The sequence below is a fragment of the Meles meles genome, chromosome 6, assembly GCF_922984935.1.
Source record: "Meles meles chromosome 6, mMelMel3.1 paternal haplotype, whole genome shotgun sequence".
In the NCBI taxonomy this organism is placed as follows: Eukaryota; Metazoa; Chordata; class Mammalia; order Carnivora; family Mustelidae; genus Meles; species Meles meles.
The window spans coordinates 147,041,943-147,059,325 of record NC_060071.1 but is presented as its reverse complement, the minus strand read 5'-3'; the positions used below and the strand labels follow the sequence as shown (position 1 = coordinate 147,059,325).

Here is a 17,383-nt window from a genome sequence, read left to right as displayed (position 1 = left end):
CGAGACCCCGCGCACCCCCGCGCCCGCGGTCCGGCCCCGCGCCCCTCGAGTGCGCCCCGGCCCGGCGCGGCGGGGGGAGCCGCTGAATCAGCCGCGGCTGCGCGGGGCCCGGGCTGGCGGGGAGCCGGGCTGGGGGCGGGGGGCGGGCGCTCCCTGCGGGAAGCCGGGGGGTGGGGGAGCCCCGGCCGCGCCGGCTCCCGGCGCGCTCGGCCTCGGTGGGGAGGGCGGCGGGACCCGAGCGCGGCGGCGGCGGCGGCGGCGGCGGCGGCGGCGGCGAGAGGCGCGGTTGCCCCGGGGCCATGTGGACGGGCGGCCGCCGGCCGGGCCGGCTCCGCCGGGCGGTGAGTACCTGCGAGCGGGGAGGGCGCGGCGCGGGCACCGGCGGGGGGCGGGGCGGGCGCCTCCCACGCCCGGGGCGGGCTCTGCACCGCACCCCCGCTCCGGCCCGGGTGGGGGGAGGCGGCTGTCCAGCCTCCTCTCCGCTGACCGCGGCGCCCCCTCCGGTGCTGGGGCGCCAGGGCCCCGCCGCGGAGGTTTCGCTGGCCCGGGGAGGAGGCGGGGTGGGGGGGGCCGCTGGCCGCTCCCGGGCACCGGGCAGTCTCGGGGCGGGGCAGGGACTCAGCCTCCGCGCGCGGCTCGGCCCCTCCCCGCCCCCCCGCCGGCCCGAGCGCCGGGGTCCGGTTTGCGGGCGATCGCCCCCCGACCCGTGCGTCCCTGCGGCGGGCGGGCGGGAGGGTGGGGCGGGGGCCCAGGGCGAGGACAGGGGACAGGTGGCCGGGTGCCGGCAGGCCTCGTCCTGCCCTGCGTCAGGGGGCAGGGCCAGACCCGGCTCGCGGAGGCCGCCCCAAAGGCCGAGTGGCCGGAAGGAGGCTGGACCCCGGGCGGGTTCGCCGAGCTTTTGCAGCGCGTGGGCGCGCCCCGGCCCAGGGACCCCTCCGTCTCGTTCGGGACCTTCAAGGCAGGGGCTGACATTCCCCTCGGTGGCAAGCGAGGAAACTGAGGCCCACGGCCGCTCAGCTGGCGCTCGCACCCGCCCCGAACCCCGGCGGCGCGTTGGCTGGGAATTTCTGCCCTAGCGCTTCCGCTTCCTGCCTGATTTAGAGGTGTTTCCTCCTCGCCTGTGCCCCACCCCATCCCCAGTGGGTTCCTCTGGGACAGGAACAGCGTGGGCGACCTCCTGGAGTCTCCTGAGGAGCGGAATGGGAGCGAGGAGGCACGCAGGAGTGAGTGGGGGTGGCCGAAGGAGGAGCGCCTGCAAATGGGTCCTGCAGGGCCCGGGTCGCCCGCTGTGCACAGCAGGGGTCAAGGCCTTGGGACTCCCCGGGCCTGGCTCCTTCTGAGGTCCCATGCCCTCCATCTCTAGGGGCCACGGGCAGATGGCTCCCTTCACTGGGCCCCAGTTCCACGACCCGCCAATCCCAGCAAAGACCCCCTCTGTTCCCAGGGTCCTTGGGGACAGTGGGAGAAAGCCCCTGGTGAACTGTGGGGGGCTCCCCAGCCTGGCCCAGAGTGGCACGGCTGGCTGGGGCAAGTGGCCGATGGAGGCGGCTCTGCCTGGCATCTGTGAGGTGCAGGGCGGGGAGGCAGCAGCAAGGGCCCTGGCAGCGTCCCCGAAAACCCTTAATTTTCCCGACTCTAACTGTAATCAGGGCAGCAGAGAAAAGCAAGCACAGTGGCAGACGCAGCTTCTTCCCGGCTGAGAGGCACATCGGTGCTGGGCGAGGGGCGGCTGTGGCTCCGTGGAGGGGCCTCCTGGGCTACTGTCTCATATATGTAGCTCTGTGTTCTGCGGAGCCTCAGAACCTGGAGCCGTTCACACCTGGGATGCTGAGCCAGGAGGCTGAGGGCTGCCGGGAGCCTGTCTTAGGGGATGGACTTTCCAAGGGGTGAGGTGGGATGGGAGACATTTCCAGGTCTGGGTGGGAAGTGAGTCACACGCCGTCTGTTAGATCATCTCCCTTACACTCGCAGGGACTCAGGCACAGAGTCTGGCCCGCGATTGTCACCATTTATTGAACACCTACTGTGTGCCAAGTCCAGTATCAGCTTCATGCCTCATCCCCACAACAGCACTCTGAAGGCGCGCCCCTGCTCCTGTGGGCACTTGACATTGAAGAATGAATGAATGAATGAATGAATGAAATGAGAGCAGCCCAGGAATCCATGTCCTGTTTTGGAGACAGCCCACAAATAGTTTCTCAAATCCCAGGAGGGGAGGTCCTGGGTTGAGTCAGACCCGAACAGGTGAGGGTAGGGGAATGTCGGGGGGGGGCAACATGGGTGAAGACCAAGGGGTAAGAGGGGAGAGTACGGGGATCAGAGGAGGCTCAGTCCTGTTGGAGTTGGAGGTCAAGTGTATGGCCATGTGGCGGGGAGAGGTGATCTCTCCCTTCAGAGCACATGAAGATTCCCAGGGAAATATTCAGGGGTGGGTGACCTCAAGGTTTGCTGTGTTGGGTTTAGAACTGTCCCTAACATCCCTTCCTGGTCTCCCCTCCTCCTCGAGGCTGGTGACCAGCCTGGTGGAAAGGCCTGGATAGGAATCTGGAGTCTTGAGTACCGGTTCCTTCTCAGCCACTGATTCACTGTGTGACCGTCACCGAGACCCTGGCCCTCTCTGGGCCTCAGTGGCTGATGTAACACCCATCATGGTCAGTACGTGTGACTTCTGTCCCAGAGCAGGCTCCAGATGGTAGCTGATGGGAGGAGCTGACCAGAGCTGTCTCTCTTGGTTCAATATTATAGGAATGAATGGATGGATGAGTGAGTAAAGGAATGAATTCTGTATTCACCTAGCATACTCTCCCCATGCACCCGACTCTGCTCGGGAATGTTCAGTGGACCAAAGGGGAGAGTGTGTAGATGGCCAGTGATGGGAAGTGTACAGCAGGACAGACTGGTGGATGTAGGAACAGAAAGCAGAAGGGTAGATGTGTGGGAGCGGAGACTGACGGTTGTAAGTGGCAGGGTAGATAGGGATGGGAGGGTGAGCGACCGAAAGAATGGATAAGGATGCATGACTGGATGACTAGAACAAGGCATCAGTGGACGGATGCATAGGTGGACTGACAGGAGGGTGAATTTCTGATGCATATGGCAAGACAGATGGGTGAATGGATGGAAGGATCTGAAACGGATGGACAGATGTCCACAGACGGATAGATGGATAAAGGGATGGATGGACACAAGCGTCCGTGCCAGGATAGATGGATGCTAAATGGATTCGTCAATGCTTGGAGGCTGGCACAGATAGAGGGGTGCTCGGGAGCCAGTAAGATGGTGGCCGTAGGCATGTGTGGGTGGGTGCAGGAAAAGGGATGGGGAGGTACCTGAGCGGGATGTTGATGAGTGCGTGGATACGGGCATAGAGGGATGGCTCAGTGCACAAATGGACACATGTCCATGGATGGATGCGTCCGCGGGTGGGCAGATGGATGCGTGGATGAGTGGGTGGGTGGATGGATACAGGAATTAGAGAATTAGCAGCTGGGCGAGTACAGGTCAGCTGCTAGCAGGTACGGGCACGGAAGGATGCACAAATGGGCACATGTTAACCGATGAGTGACTATAGGGATGGATGGGTTGAAGGCTGGTCGGTCGGATGGGTGAAGCATCTTGATTTCCTGGATGCTGCTGTCTTATTCACATGACCCCCAGGGCTCCGGTTCCGTGATAGCCTCGTGGGGAGGCTGCGGGGCTGGAGAGACGGAAGGGGCTGTTCTTGTAAAGACAGGTGACCAGCAGGGAGTCCTGCATCCTGGAAGGTTTGGACAGCTCAAGTGCCCGCCCCTTCTGAGGAAGAAAGGCTGGGAAGAATCTAGACTATGAATACCGTTGCCACAGAGCATGGACGCTGGGGACTCAAGAGAGCCACGGCCTGGGGCTGCCCTCTAGGATTCGTTTTTTCGTTTTGTTTTGTTTTTTAAAAATTTATTTATTTATTCGAAAGAAAGAAAGAATAAGTGGAGGGAAGGGAAGAGGGAAACTACCCAAGCAGACTCCTTCTGAGAGCGCAGGACCCCACATGGGCCTCCGTCCCACGACTCATGAGATCAGGACCTGAGCCGAAACCAAGAGTTGGGCACTTAACCGACTGAGCCACCCAGGCGCCCGGCCCGTCCTACGGAGCACCCCCCGCCCCCCGCACCTCTAACCGGGTCTTCCTGCTCCAGCCCAAGAGGCAATAGGAAGCTGTGTCCCTCCTCTCTCCAAGTTCACAGAGGCCCGCTTCACGCCCATGAGCTCAAGGAGGGGCCAGGCAGTGGTGGAGGGGATGTGGGGGTGCTAGAGAGGAAACAGGGTGAGAACTTGACCTATGGGTTCCCCTCCTGGGTCTGCAATGTCCGAGCCACGGGACCTTGGACGAGTCACTTTGCCTCCCAGGGACTCTGCCTCTTTTAGCACGAAACTGAGTTCATAACCATCCCAGCTTGCAGGCTGGGTGCAGATTTGGGCCATGAGGCATGTGCAAGCTAAACACGGAGCTTGACACAGTAGAGAGTCAGGAAGTGGGACGGCAACAGATGAGTCAAGAGGCAGGGGCTGCCGTGCTAGGAGCTGTGGAGCCCTTTCAGGAGAGACAGTCCAGGCTGCTGAGAGGTGAGCAGGCCCAGGATGCAAGCTTCGGCAGCCGGCAGCATCCTCCCAGGCTTCGGGCCCAGGCGGCAGAGAGCCAGTGGGTTGTTATGACAACGGAACTTGTCTGATGCAGCCAGCAACTCTAGGAGAAGCTCGGAGGACCAGCTGGCCAGAGTCCCTAGAACACTCTTGTGACCACACATACACAGGGAATGGGACACATTAGAGCCCTGTGTTTTATGCACCCTGAGGTCCTATGAGATGCCAGGCTCTGTGATAAAGGCGCCCAGCTCCTGTGTTCTCACACCACTTCCTACCACTGTCCCTGAAGGGGGCATCCATCTTCATGTGGCAAAGAAGGGACATGACTTGTCCACGGTCCTACTCAGAGTGTTGGAGAGGGATTTGACCTTGAGTCTGCAGCCTCCTGCTGCAGTGGTGGTGATGGACATGGTGATGGTGATGGAGGTGGAGATGTTGATGTTGGTGTTGGTGTTGAGGAGATGGTGATGGAGATGGTGGTGGTGATGGAGATGATGGTGGTGAGGGAGATGATATTGAAGGAGATGGAGATAGTGATGGAGATGGAGATGACGATAATGGTTGTCATGATGGAGATGGGGATGGTGATGGAGATGGTTATGGAGGTGGTGATGGAAATGGTGATGGAGTTGGTTGTGGTGATGGCCCTGGTGGTGAAGATGACGATGGTGATAGACATGATGGTGATGATGGTGATGGTGATAGAGATGATGATGGTGGTGGAGATGGCGATGGAGTTGGAAATGGTGATGGAGATGATGGGGTGAAGGACATGGAAATAGTGATGGAGATAGTGATGGAGATGTAGTTGGTGATGGTCATGGTGATGGAGATGGTGATGATGGTGATGGAGATGGAGATGGTGGTGGAGATGGAGACAGTGATGTTGGCAGAGGTGGTGATGGTGATGGAGTTGGTGATGGTTTAAATGTTGGAGATTGTAATGGAGATGATGGTGGTGATGGCGATGGAGATGGTGGTGGTGAAGGTGGTGGTGATGGAGACAGAGTTGGTGATGGTGATGTTGCTGGACATGGGGATGGTAACAGGTATCGGGATGGAGTTGGTGGAGATGGTGGTAGTGATGGAGATGGCGATGGTTGATGGAGATGGAGCTGGTGATGGGGATGGAGATGGGGATGGAGATGTTGATGGTGATGGAGACAATGACGGAGATGGAGATGGAGGTGCTGACAGAGATGATGATGGAGATGGACTTGGTGATGAAGACAGAGTTGGCGATGGAGATGGTGATGGCAGTGGAGATGGTGGTGATGGTGATGTTGATGGTGATGAAGACAGTGATGGAGACGGAGTTGGTGATGGAGATGGAGATGGAGATGGGAATGGAGTTGGTGATGGTGATGGAGATGTGATGGTGATGAATGTGGTGATGGAGATGGAGATGGGAATGGGGGATGGGGATGGACATGGAGATCATGATGGAGATGGTGATGGAAATGGTTGATGGATATGGAGTTGGTGATGGGGATGGGGATGGAAATGAGGATAGAGTTGGTGATAGTGATGGAGATGGTGATGGAGGTGGTGATGGTGATGGTGATGGAGATGGTGATGGAGACAGAGTTGGCGATGAAGATAGATTTTTTCTTTGAAGATGGATATTGATGGTGATCAAGACCGTGATGGAGATGGGGATGGAGAAGGAGATCGTGATGGAGATGGTGGTAGTAATGGTGGGGGAGGGAGTTGTTGATGGAAACGGAGTTGGTGGTGGGGTTGGGGATGGGGATGGGGATGGATGGTGATGGAGATGTGGTGGTGACGAAGGTAGTGATGGAGATGGGATGGTTATAGTGATGGAGACGGAGATGGTGAGATGGTGATGGCAATGGAGTTGGTGATAGAGATCGTGATGGAGATGATGGTGGTGGTGATGGAGTTCAAGACGGCAATGATGACAGGGATGGAGATAGTGATTGAGATGGAGTTGGTGATGGTGATGGTGATGGAGATGGTGATGGGGCAGGGGCTGGACAGCCACTGCCAAGGGGGCTATCCAGGTGTCAAGGAGTGGCTATCAGGGGACTGCAAGGCTAGGGGGATGCTTGGTTTTCTAAGAGCCTGCGATCCGTGCTCTTCAATGTTCTCCTCCGCAGTTCTCAGCCCAGAAAGGGGCCACTCCAGAACTACTTATTGAGCACCTACTATGTGCCTAGGCCTATGTAGAGAGTGAGGATGGAACAGAGTTTCAATTCCTGGGGACAGAGAGAATAAACAAATGATTGCAAATGTACCCTTTGCAGTTGGGGGCTGTGCTATGAGAAGTGCAGGGGTGACAAGAGGCTCTTGCAAGCGGATTTGATCTGATCTGGGGGTTACCAGGGGGCAGGCTGATGACTCGGGCCCTGAAGTTAAATGTGAATTAGGTGAGGAGACAGGGGGAAAGAGACAGGGAGGGAGAGTGATTCGGGTGGAGGAAACAGCACCTGCAAAAGCCCTGAGACCAGATAGAGCTTAGCACAGTCAGCAACTTGACAGAGGTTCCAGGGGCCCTTTGGTGCTTCTAAAGAAGACATTGGCTGGCAGGGATTTTCAGGGCATTATGATCATGTGACATTGTCTAGTTATCTGGTCTGTGAATTTTAAAATTCACACTGGTATGTTTGTGGGGTGGACCAAGCTGGACCAACAGAGGGTCAGGGGCCTGGGAGAGAGGTGATTGCAGGTGTACAGTGAGACATGGTGGCACCTGGGTCGAGCAAGGTGATGTTGGGGATGGAGGGATGTGGTCAGGTCTAAGAGGAGCTGAATTGCCAGGACCTGCTGGTTGGAAGTGGGAGGAGGAGAAGGGAGAAGGAACCCAGGCTGCTCCTGTGCAGCTGAGCTTATGGAACTTTTCAGACATTCAGCCACAGATGCTCTGGGGGCATTCAGAGAGGTGCCCAATTGAGTCCAGAAAAGAAGGGGTCCCTAGCACTTGATATGAGGCATCTAGGCATCACCAAGTGGGCAGGGGCCCCAGGTTCACAGCCATGAGTAGACACTGCCAAGGAGAGTCAAGGCCAAGCTCTGAGCAGCACCAGAAGCCCAGGTGGTAGTGGTGGCCAGCAGCTGGCCAGCCAAGGGCCTGGGGCTGCCACCCTGCAGTGAGACTTCCTTTGACTCACACAGGTGCATCCCAGGAAGGAGTCCTGCCTCCTCTCTTCCTGAGATGCCAGAGGCAGGCCTATCTCCCTCCACACAAAGGAGAAAGTGCCCAGGCCTGGCGCTGGCCTTTTCTCTAGGTTATTCTTCTCCATTCTACTCCCCACTTAATTACACTCTGGGACCTATGTGCCAAAGGCTCTTCCCTCATTGCATTACCAAACACTATTCTTTGCCTTATCCCCTGTGTATTGTTGAGGAATTGCACACACCTGCTAGTAATTGAACCTGGAAGTAAGTAACTACAGCTCACATCAGACAAGAGGTTATTTCTCTTGAGTTAAAGCACGCAAAGGCAGGTGGTCCAGGGCTGGTGTGATGACTCAGTAGCCATCAGGAGCCCAGGTTCCTTTTATCTTTCTGCTCTTCCCACCTTTGTAAATAGCTTCTCCCACAAGTTTGCCTCGTGGTGCAAGGTAGCTGCAATAGCTCCAACCATCATTTCAATGTTCCACTTAAGAAGCAGGAGGGTGGGGCGTGGGAGCAAAAGAAGCACATGCAAGCTGTCTGATCCCTTTTAAGGAGCTCTGCCTGAAGTCACACCCAATAACTTCTGTTTATATATCCCAGGCAACCCTTGGTTGCAAAGGAGCCTGAGAAATGCAGTCTTTCAGCTGAGTATCTTTCCTTCTGGAATAAAATGAGTTCTTTACTGAGGACAGATAGGAAAACAGTGGGCAAACGGCAGTCTCCACCATACCCTCTCATTTGGTCAGATCAATGATGTTCTAATTTCCCCTTATTCAGGCCCTGTGCTCACCCTTCCTGGCAGTTGTCCCAGCTGTCTCTGTGCTGCGCACCTCTCCATCTCCATGCATCCAACACCACACCTGGCAGAGGAGATGTGAGTGGCGTGTGAGGCCCAGGCCAGCCCCTTCCCCAGACTCAGCAGGTGCTCAGTGCAGGCTGCCCCTCCCCCGCTCCCCCCCCCCCAGCAGACATGGAGCTCAGGACATGACCTTCTCTGTAGCACTTTCTAAGCCCTGAAGCCCAGCTCTCACTCAGTGAGAATCAATGGAGGGGGTGGGAGCCCCCCTGCCACGTGCTCTCTGGATCAATGAGCAGGCAGGGATTCAGCAGGTCACTCTGGCCAATGAGGGGCAGGTGGCCCCTGACCACGCCCTCACAAGAGGCCAGGGGATCCCAGTCCCGTGGGAGGAAAGAAGTGGGGGTCAATGAGGTACTGGAGTGGCTTGACCTTGGACTAACTAAGGAGGATGCTCTCCGGGGCGGACTCTCAGGCCCGGGGCCCTGACCCTGGCAGCCCCAGGCAAGATGGCCACAGCTCCTTCTTGGAGCCCCGGGCCGCAGCCCCGAGGAAGGAAGCATGCAGAGAGGACCTTCAAAGCCGTGCACCAGGTCCCACTCTAGGCCGGAACCCCGAGGACCAGACCCGTTGCCCCAGCTGGGCAGTAGGACCAGGCCAGGAGGAGACACAGGCATCAGCTGGCCTGCGGTCCCCCCCAGAGCCCCTGAGCACGGGCAGCAAGACTGCCAGAGGCCCCCTTGCCCGGCTGCGCCGCCGAAGAGAGGCCAGGCTGCCCTTCTCCAGGTTCCTAGATGAGGTCACTGTGAGAGTGCTGGATCCTGGGACCCTGGAGGCCTTCCGGGGGCCCAGAGGCCGCAGCCCAGAGCCCTCTGGGAGGAAGCAAGACCCAGGCCCCACCCAGGAGCCCCTCACAGGAGCTGAAGCCCCAGAGAAGACCCTGGCCTTAAACCCTCCGCTGTCCCCAGCTGAGGTTGCTGGCAGAGCCGGGCCAGGACGGGCCGTGGAGACTAGTGGTTCTCGAATAGCTGGCGGCGAACATGGGGGCCAAGCGACCTCCCCCCGGAAGCCTCCAAACCGGGTGAGTCTCGGCCTCAGCCCATCCTCCTTCAGGCAGCTCGGCAGAGGCTGCTGGGGTCCCCTCCCTCCTCCTTTCCTGTGTCCTTTCTCCATCAGTCCTGGCTGACCACATCCGAGTTCCCTCATCACACCCCCTTTATCCTATCTGTGACGGGCAAGACCTTAAGAACCGAAAGAATGAATCTCTACGGTGAAATTTCTGGCTCGGGGCAGGCAGATCGTTGTGACCCAAGTGCACATCAATTTTTGCCTCCCTGTTTTATCACAGGGTTTCATATGCTTGTCGCTTTGAATTTTCGAACTTCAGACCCCTCCATGTGAGGTGGTATGACCCTGTCCTATTGGGCAGGTAGATGGGTCCATGTCCTTCCCCCATTTTATAGAATTGGAAACTGAGGCTCTAAGGGGCTGCCGCGTGCCCCAAGTCACATGACGGGGGGTCTGGGCTGGGACCGAGGTCTTCAAATCTCAAAGCAGGTGTCTTTCTCAGCACCGACGCTCCACCCACCCTGCGCACCCCGACGCCCCGGCCTCCCCTTAGCTGTCCCGGAGACCTCGTTGTGCAGAGCAGAGTCCCACGTGCGTGCACACCCACCCGTGCTGACTCTGTCTCCCCAACGATCTGTGTCCCCTGGGGCCAGGCGAGGACAGAGCCCCTTCCAGACTTCTCTGGGTGCAGGAGCTAGGTGGGGCCACAGGACCAGGTTGGCGGAGCTCGCGACCAGGACCCTTGAGGACGGCTTCCCTACCAGGACAGCTTCTTTTCAAAACAAAATTCTGGGTGTTGTTCTAACGCTTGAGCCCAGGCAGGGCACCCCCTGGAGGTTGCTGCCATCGCTATGCTCCCAATGTCCAGAGGAGGAAACTGAGTCTCAGGTCATGGCAGAGCAGCCAGGGGACCCAGGCAGTCTCAACCCCTCCCTCTGCCCCTCTGCTCCTCAGAGTCTCCTGCCGCTGCCCCCTCCCTGGCCCCCAGGCCCCTGCCTCGTTCTCCAGGGCGAGCGGGGAGCAGCGTGGCCAGTAGGCAGCCTTCCCTGGTGGCTGCTGGGCCCAGCTGCCCTGAGCCCAGCCCGGGCGCTCTCAGCTTGAGCCAGACTAGGCTCAAGGATCCCCTGCCTGCTGGTCATCAGGACAGGTCACCACCACTCTGGGCTTCGGTTTCCCTGGCCGGGAAGAACAGGCAGGAGTGGTCATGAACCTTCTTTTGCCTTGTCACAGGGAACCCACCCAACGGGTGGCCTGGCAAAGGGGAACCCCCGCCTCTCTGCCACTCAGCCCTGCACATGGGGCAGCCCTTGCTCTGGGGACACTGGGCCCTGGGGGAACTCCATGACCCCCAGGCCTCTGGAGGATTCCGTACAGCATGGGGAACCCCTGCTCTGAGTCCCCTCTGTCCCAGCCGCACATCAGAGGCTCAGATAGGAGGGTCAGAGAGCTACCAGGAGCAGGCCTGTTTCACAGAGCAGGAGCAGCAGAGAACAGCAGAGCCCTCCGTCCTCCAGGGTGTGTGGGGGCAGGAGCGTTAGCGGTCATGGGTGAAAGGGCCTGGCACGCAGTAGGAGTTCAGTCTCTGGCGTGGTGATCCTGTGAAGGTCATGCTGGTGGTCATTTGCTGTGTGTCTCCTGCCCTCCTGGCCTACACAGGCCTGTGTCCCCAGAACTATTCCCAGGCTGGGGGCGGGGGGCGGAGCAGATCCCTGTCCTCCAGTCCTTAACCTGAAAGTCCTTTTTTGAGGATAATGCCTGGAGTTTCACCATTCACACCTGAGGGGGAGGGGGGTGGGCAGCTACACACCAGGGGAGGGACCTGGATTTTAGGCCGGACTCTGTCCCATCTGAGTGAGTGGCTTTGGGTGACCCTGGTTCTCCCCTGCATTGTCTAGCAAACATGAAGCCACAAAAAAGGCAGGCCTCTGAGACCTCCAGTTCTCATGGTCCCCAGGCCTGGGTGACAGCAGGAATGACCGAAGCCAGCCAATTCCCGAGGTCAGAAGAGAGCGGGAGGGCCAGAGCCAGGGCCATGCAAGGAGAGGCAGGCTGGGGGCTCTACCCAGGTTGAGGCGGTGATGAGACCCCTGATGCCAGGCCCGGAGGTCCCCAGATCCTGTCCCAGGGGCTTTCCTGAGTGACACCGCCAAGTCCCTCCTCCCTCCAGGCCTCAGTTCCCCGCACCCCGCCCCGTCTAGCTAAGCTGGCGGGTAAGTTAGGTGTGGACCGTGCCTCTCTCTAGTGGGAGCCCCCCGAGGTGCCTGGCGGGGGGCAGCTGCTTCCCAGCTCCCCAACTGTTGCCACGTGGGAATGTGGGCCGGAGTTGCCAGATCTTGCAAATTTTCAGTAGAAGCCAAAAATATGGAATTTAAAATGTAAACTCTCCCAATTTTTAAATGTTGGCTCAAATGTTTTTTAAAAAATTTTTAAAACCTCTTGCAGGCCAAATACAACATGCTGGCAAGCCAGATTTAGCTCCGGAGGCCAGCTTGCAGCCGTTAGGCTGGGATGGGAACCCGAGGCCCTGCCTGAGGCTACCATGGAGCCCAGGGAGAGGCAGGCAGGGTGGGGAGTGAGACGGGGTGCAGCTCAGCTCAGCTCTGGAATCCCAGGAAGAAGGGCGCTCCCGGCCCCGTCTGGGGGCACCACTGCCAAGCCAAGCCCCGAGCTCAGCTCCCCAACCTACTGGGGGCACCTGGGACAAGCACTCACCTCTCCCTTCCATCGAGTCGGGACGGGAAAGCACGCAGCTCACCTTGGTCCTGGGGCGAGGGTATGGGCAGGCGACCTGCTATGTGGCCCTCACAGGCCAGCCCTGCGGGGGGCCCTGAGGGACACGAAGCCAGCTTCTTACGCAGGACACAGTCTGTGAACGCTGGTCTCCCCTCCTCTCCTGGAAAACCCCGCTGTCCTCCTCCTTCCCTCTGCTCCTTCTCAGTGACCTTCTCGGGCTCCGCCCCTCCCGGCACTCTGACCTTGAAGCAGTGTCTCTACACCCCACACTCACTCCGTGGCGTCTCCTCCAGTCCTGGGACTTTCAGAGCGGCGTCTGCACCGGCCGCTCCCGGATTCACATCTCCTGGACCTGTGCCCCTGCCCCCTTAGCCATGTCCCCACTGGGACGTCTGTCACCTCTGGCCCTGAGCCTCCCCGACCTGCACCCTCACCCCGCAGGCCTGGCTTGGTGCTGACTGGACCCCCGGGGCCCCACACTTACCCTTCAGTGCGTCCCACACACCGTGACGCCAGGGACAGTCCTCTGTTTGGCCCTGTGGGGCTCCCGACCCACTCAGGACAGAAGCCCGAATCCTGACCGTAGCCCGTGACACACACCTTTGCTCCCCACGGGTGACCAGATACTCCCAGACTCACCAGGCCCCCCACGCCCAGAGCCTGCTGCTCCCATGAGCTCCCTGTCACGGCTTGCCCTCCATCTTGACCTCCCTGTGGACAGTTCCAGCCAGCCCCAGGCTTCCCTCCTTCCCATCAGACACGGGGGCAGCAGGGGCGCTGTGCTGACCTCCCATGCAATCCGCATTCTAGCGAGAATATCCAAGCCATCGGGGCACGGAGATTCCTCTGGCTCGTTCTCTACTGAATCCCCTAGAACAGGGCACATGGTCCATGTTTGTTGAATGAGGGCAAGAAGGCATCATAGAAGGCCGTCCACCCCAGATAATTAAATTTAAAAGGCTGGCTCTCCAGAGGAGCCCTATCCCCAAGACAGTCCCTTACGCATGGCTACCTTGTCACTTGCAATGTCCTTTGAAACCTTTCCATGCTCCCTAGATGTGGGATTGAGACTTGCCAGAGGTCACACAGCTGCATAGGAGTCTTCATCAGTGGGAGGTGGGTGGCCTCTGTGGTTGCCACACCTGGGATTCGAACCCCCCACACCCCCTCCACATTGTTCAGCTTGTTTCCTCCCCTGGAGTTGGAACTTGGGGAGCAAGGGGGAAACTGAGGAAACCAGAGACCTGAGTGGATTTACAGAGACCTCGGCAGTGGAGCACTAGGGTCGGAGTCTGAGAGGCCAGCCCCCGGCCCCAAGGGAGGACCGGGACTGGCCCAGGGTCACATGGCGAGACAGAGGCCGAGCTGGGACCAGAACCCAGGCTCCCAGTGTCCCAGGCCTGGCTCTCAGCACCAAGCAGGCCCGTCCCCAGACAGAGACTCCCATTCCCTCTCTCTGTAGTTTGGAAACAGAAGGATTTGGAGTGGAATGGGCAGCAATGCAACCCAGCCAGATGGTCCAGTGGCAGAGGGACACACCGGCTGGCGGGGGGGGGGAGGGGTGAGCGGGAGGACCCACAGCCTCAGAGCGGGCTCCCCAGGCAGGACTCCGTGCAGATGTGCCCTTGGGCTCAGGCGCCACCTAGCTTGGGGAGGGTCACAGGGTGGTGAGTGAATGACAGGAGCCAGGAGGCCAGGAAGGCGCTGGGGGCACGGAGCAGGTGCATCTGGGGGAGGGGGGGAGGGGGGGGGGGGAAAGGGCAGCTGCTGTGGTCCTGGTGTCACCGCTGGCCACTGGAGGCCCTCTGCGCCGGGCGCTGGGGATAGAGGTATCGTTTATAGGGCAGGGGCAGAGTGGGAGGCAAATGACCAAGGAGGAGACTGGTGAGATGAGAAGTCTTTTGGTGGGCAAGGAGCCACTCCAGACGGGTCGTCAGAGACAGAAGGCACTAGCCACGCAAGATCTGGGGCAGAGCATTCCAGGCGCAGGGAAGACGTGAGAAAGCCCTGAGGCAGGAGCCAGCTGGGTGAGCTTGGGACCAGCAAGGAGGCCAGTGTGGCCACTGTGTGCCCAGTAAGGGGCAGGTTGGAGGTGAGGTCAGAGGGTTAGGTAGATTGGCCTCCCTCCATTGCTTCTTGGGAGAGCCTCCTGTGTGCTACTCACCGTGCCCAGGTGCCACTAGGAGGATGGCATTCTGGGGCAAGGACAGAGAACAGGTGGGCTGAGGCAAGGAGCCGACCAGCAGGGCTCATGGGATGTTCTGGGGAAATAAAGGTGGCTACGGGGCTGGACCACCAGGAGGAGACAAGGTCACAGTGTGCTGCAGGAGGAGGCGTGGGGCCATGGGTATGGGAGTCCCCGGAGAAGAGTGCTGGGATTCCACTTGCTTGCAGGTCCCTAGAGGGGCCAGAGGGTATGTCCTGCCCCATCATTTCACACTGAGGACCCTGGACATCCCACAGGCCCCTCATGTTCATAGTCATCCTCCAATATTGGAGGCCGCCCTCTGGCCCAAGATCCGGGTAGTGCCCCCATTCCCCTCTACCCAGCCCACCAGGCAGGCCCTGGCTTACTTTAGGTGACTTGAAATAAGTCCATTTCAGGCTCTGGTCTTGTTCTTCTCATCCGTAAAAGGGGCATTTCAGGAATATTCCCAAATCTTGTGCTTCTGAATTGCAGAGTCAACTTGAACCTGGAGGTCTGGCCCCAACACTAAGACCATTGCCAAAGGCATAGCACCTCCGCACAGGGCTGGCCTCACTGCTCCCCAGCCACGTACAGCTGTGACTGCTCATCACATGGGCATCCGGAGCTGCGTCCCGGCTTCCAAACCCTGGGTGAGGCGCTAGGCTAGGGGTGGGCCAGGGCCCAGAAAGGCCCTGCCCCGGGGTATGCGTCTGGTATGGAGACCTAAACCAAACAACTCCACTAGGTCTCCATGGAGGGCTGCCTGGAGGAGGTGATCTTTAAGGATGAGGTCACAGGCACTGGGTCTGGGGAGAATTTGAGTCTTCCTGGAGGCATCAGAGCCAGGCTTCAGGGTCTGGAGTAGCAGCATGAAGGGAGGGCTCCAGAGTGCCCGGGCTAGACCCCCTCTCCTTCCCCACAAGTCTTCCTGGCCTGCTCCCTCCCCCACCACCAGGGCAACTCAGCAGCCTCCCCAGAGATTTCTTCTTGGGGATGAAACTCCCAGACAGACCTTTTAGAGAAGCTGAAACATTCACTATAAATAATTAATGCTAGATTTTTAAAATTAAATTTTAATACATTCTTATTAATTTTAGACAAACTCCCTGGCAGGTCATTCACTGTGAGTGATTGAGACAACCAAAGACATACGAGGGGTGCCCCTAGCCTTTGGCGGCGTGGGGAAGGCCTCTCTCTGAGGACTGGGTTCCAGGCCCTGCTGGGCTGGGCTGGGCTTTGACCTTTGCTTTCCTTATCCGTGAAATGGGAATGATGGCTTCTCTGCTGAGCTGTCCAGAGGAGCCACCATCTGGGGGGCCGGGGATCCGGGCAGTAGTGCCGGTATTTATCCTTGCCCCTCTGCGGAGGGGGAACTCCCAGGACAGAGTGGGGGTTTCCTTTCTCAACCATTAGCCCCCAGAGGGCAGGGCTCACCTCATTGGCTGTCCGCTCCCTGCCCCGCCGGCCCCAAGAACTTAGCCCAGAGCTAATGCATGTGCACGAAAGCGCCGGGGGATGGAGGAACACTTGGGCTTTTGGGGTTGGGTATGAACCTGGCTGGGGCTGACCCTGAGAAGGCGCGGCTCCTCCCACCCTGCGCTGGCCCTGTGGAGGCCAGGCCTGCCGGGTGCTGGGGGTGCCCCGGTGAAGGGACAGAGCTCCTGCCTGGAACTCACAGTCAGAGAGGCGAGGCAGGAAAAGACGCCACAGTGGTGTAGGATCTAGGCATGCCCGGTCGGTGTTTATTGAGCGCCTGCTGTATGCTAGGATCTAGTGTGCGGAGCCCGGTGATGGGGACCTGGGAAAGGTGGGCCTGGGATGGATATGGGGGCTTTCGGGGGAGGCACTGGCTCGGCGGCCAATTCTCTGTCTTTACGGGAGAAGGGTATTTAGAGGGGGTCTGGGCTCGTGGTCTCCAACAACTTTTAGAGTCAGGGTCGTGTCTGGCGGCCAATCCGGGCCCCCGGCGGATCCTTTGCTCTAAAATTCCTTCCCCCCCGCCCAGCCCCTCCGCAGCCCGCTGGTGCTGAAGGGCAGCAGAGCGCTTCGTCCGCCTCCGCGCTGCCCCCAACCCCGGCTCGCAGGTGAGGGTACAGGCCAGCGGAGTCCCCGGAGGGCCTGCCCGAGCACCCGGGGAGTTGGCGGCCGAGCCCGGCGGAGGCCCCCGGGCCGGGCCTCCTAGCTCGGCGCTGTTGGCCGGGCTGCGCCCTCGCCCGGCGGGGCGGTGGGGGAGGCGGCGTGGGGCCCGGACCGGAGCGGAGCGCGCTCCCGGCGGACGCGGCGGCGGCGCCCGGAGCGAGGGGCCGGGATGGGCAGTCATCAGTCTTCCCAGGTGTGTCGCGTGGTCCCTGGGTTCAGACCCCCGTCCCCCTTTAGTGTCAGTCGTGGCACGGAAAGACGGGGGGAAAGCTCCCGGGAGCGGCCTCTCCCGGGCGGTGGAGAGCCCGCCCCGCGCCCCCCGCTCCGCGCAGGAAGTGCGATCCCGCCCGGGCCGCTCGCGGTCCCCCTCGGTCGCCGGCGCCCGCAGGGTTAACGGCAGCGGGTGGGTCTCCCCGCCCGGCGCGCCGAGGGGCTGCCCGGCTGTGCGGGGCTGGACAGGGAGGGTCTCCTAGCCGCGCGCGGGCGGGTCTGCGCAAGCCCGGCAGGGAGCCCCGCGGCGAGCCGGGCGCGCAAGGGTTAATCCCTCGGGCCCGGGAGGGGCAGGCCAGGCCCAGAACCCCAGAATCTGAGGGCAGCGGGGTCTCTGACTGAGCAGTCTGAGGTCCCAATGCCATCACCCTCGGATGGTGTTGAGTGTCGGGTTCTGCAATCCCGTATGGTTCCCAATTCCCGGATTCGAA

General features: G+C 59.9%; 1 protein-coding gene across 4 annotated transcripts in view; it reads left to right on the top strand.

The window, feature by feature from the left end:
* The first annotated feature begins 312 nt into the window (after window positions 1-312).
* BEGAIN (brain enriched guanylate kinase associated) overlaps window positions 313-17,383 on the top strand; it is a 45,842-nt gene continuing 28,771 nt past the window's right edge. Inside the window, exon 1 of one of the 4 annotated variants that reach the window (XM_046010040.1) lies at window positions 313-341. Coding sequence is in view for 1 of the 4 variants with exons in the window: in XM_046010039.1 (XP_045865995.1) it covers window positions 16,852-16,875 (24 nt within the window). In the remaining 3 variants the exon portion in view is untranslated. Of the gene's footprint in view, window positions 342-2,171; window positions 2,245-16,808; window positions 16,876-17,383 lie in introns of those variants that run through there. The other 3 variants (XM_046010038.1, XM_046010037.1, XM_046010039.1) reach the window with 3 other exon arrangements.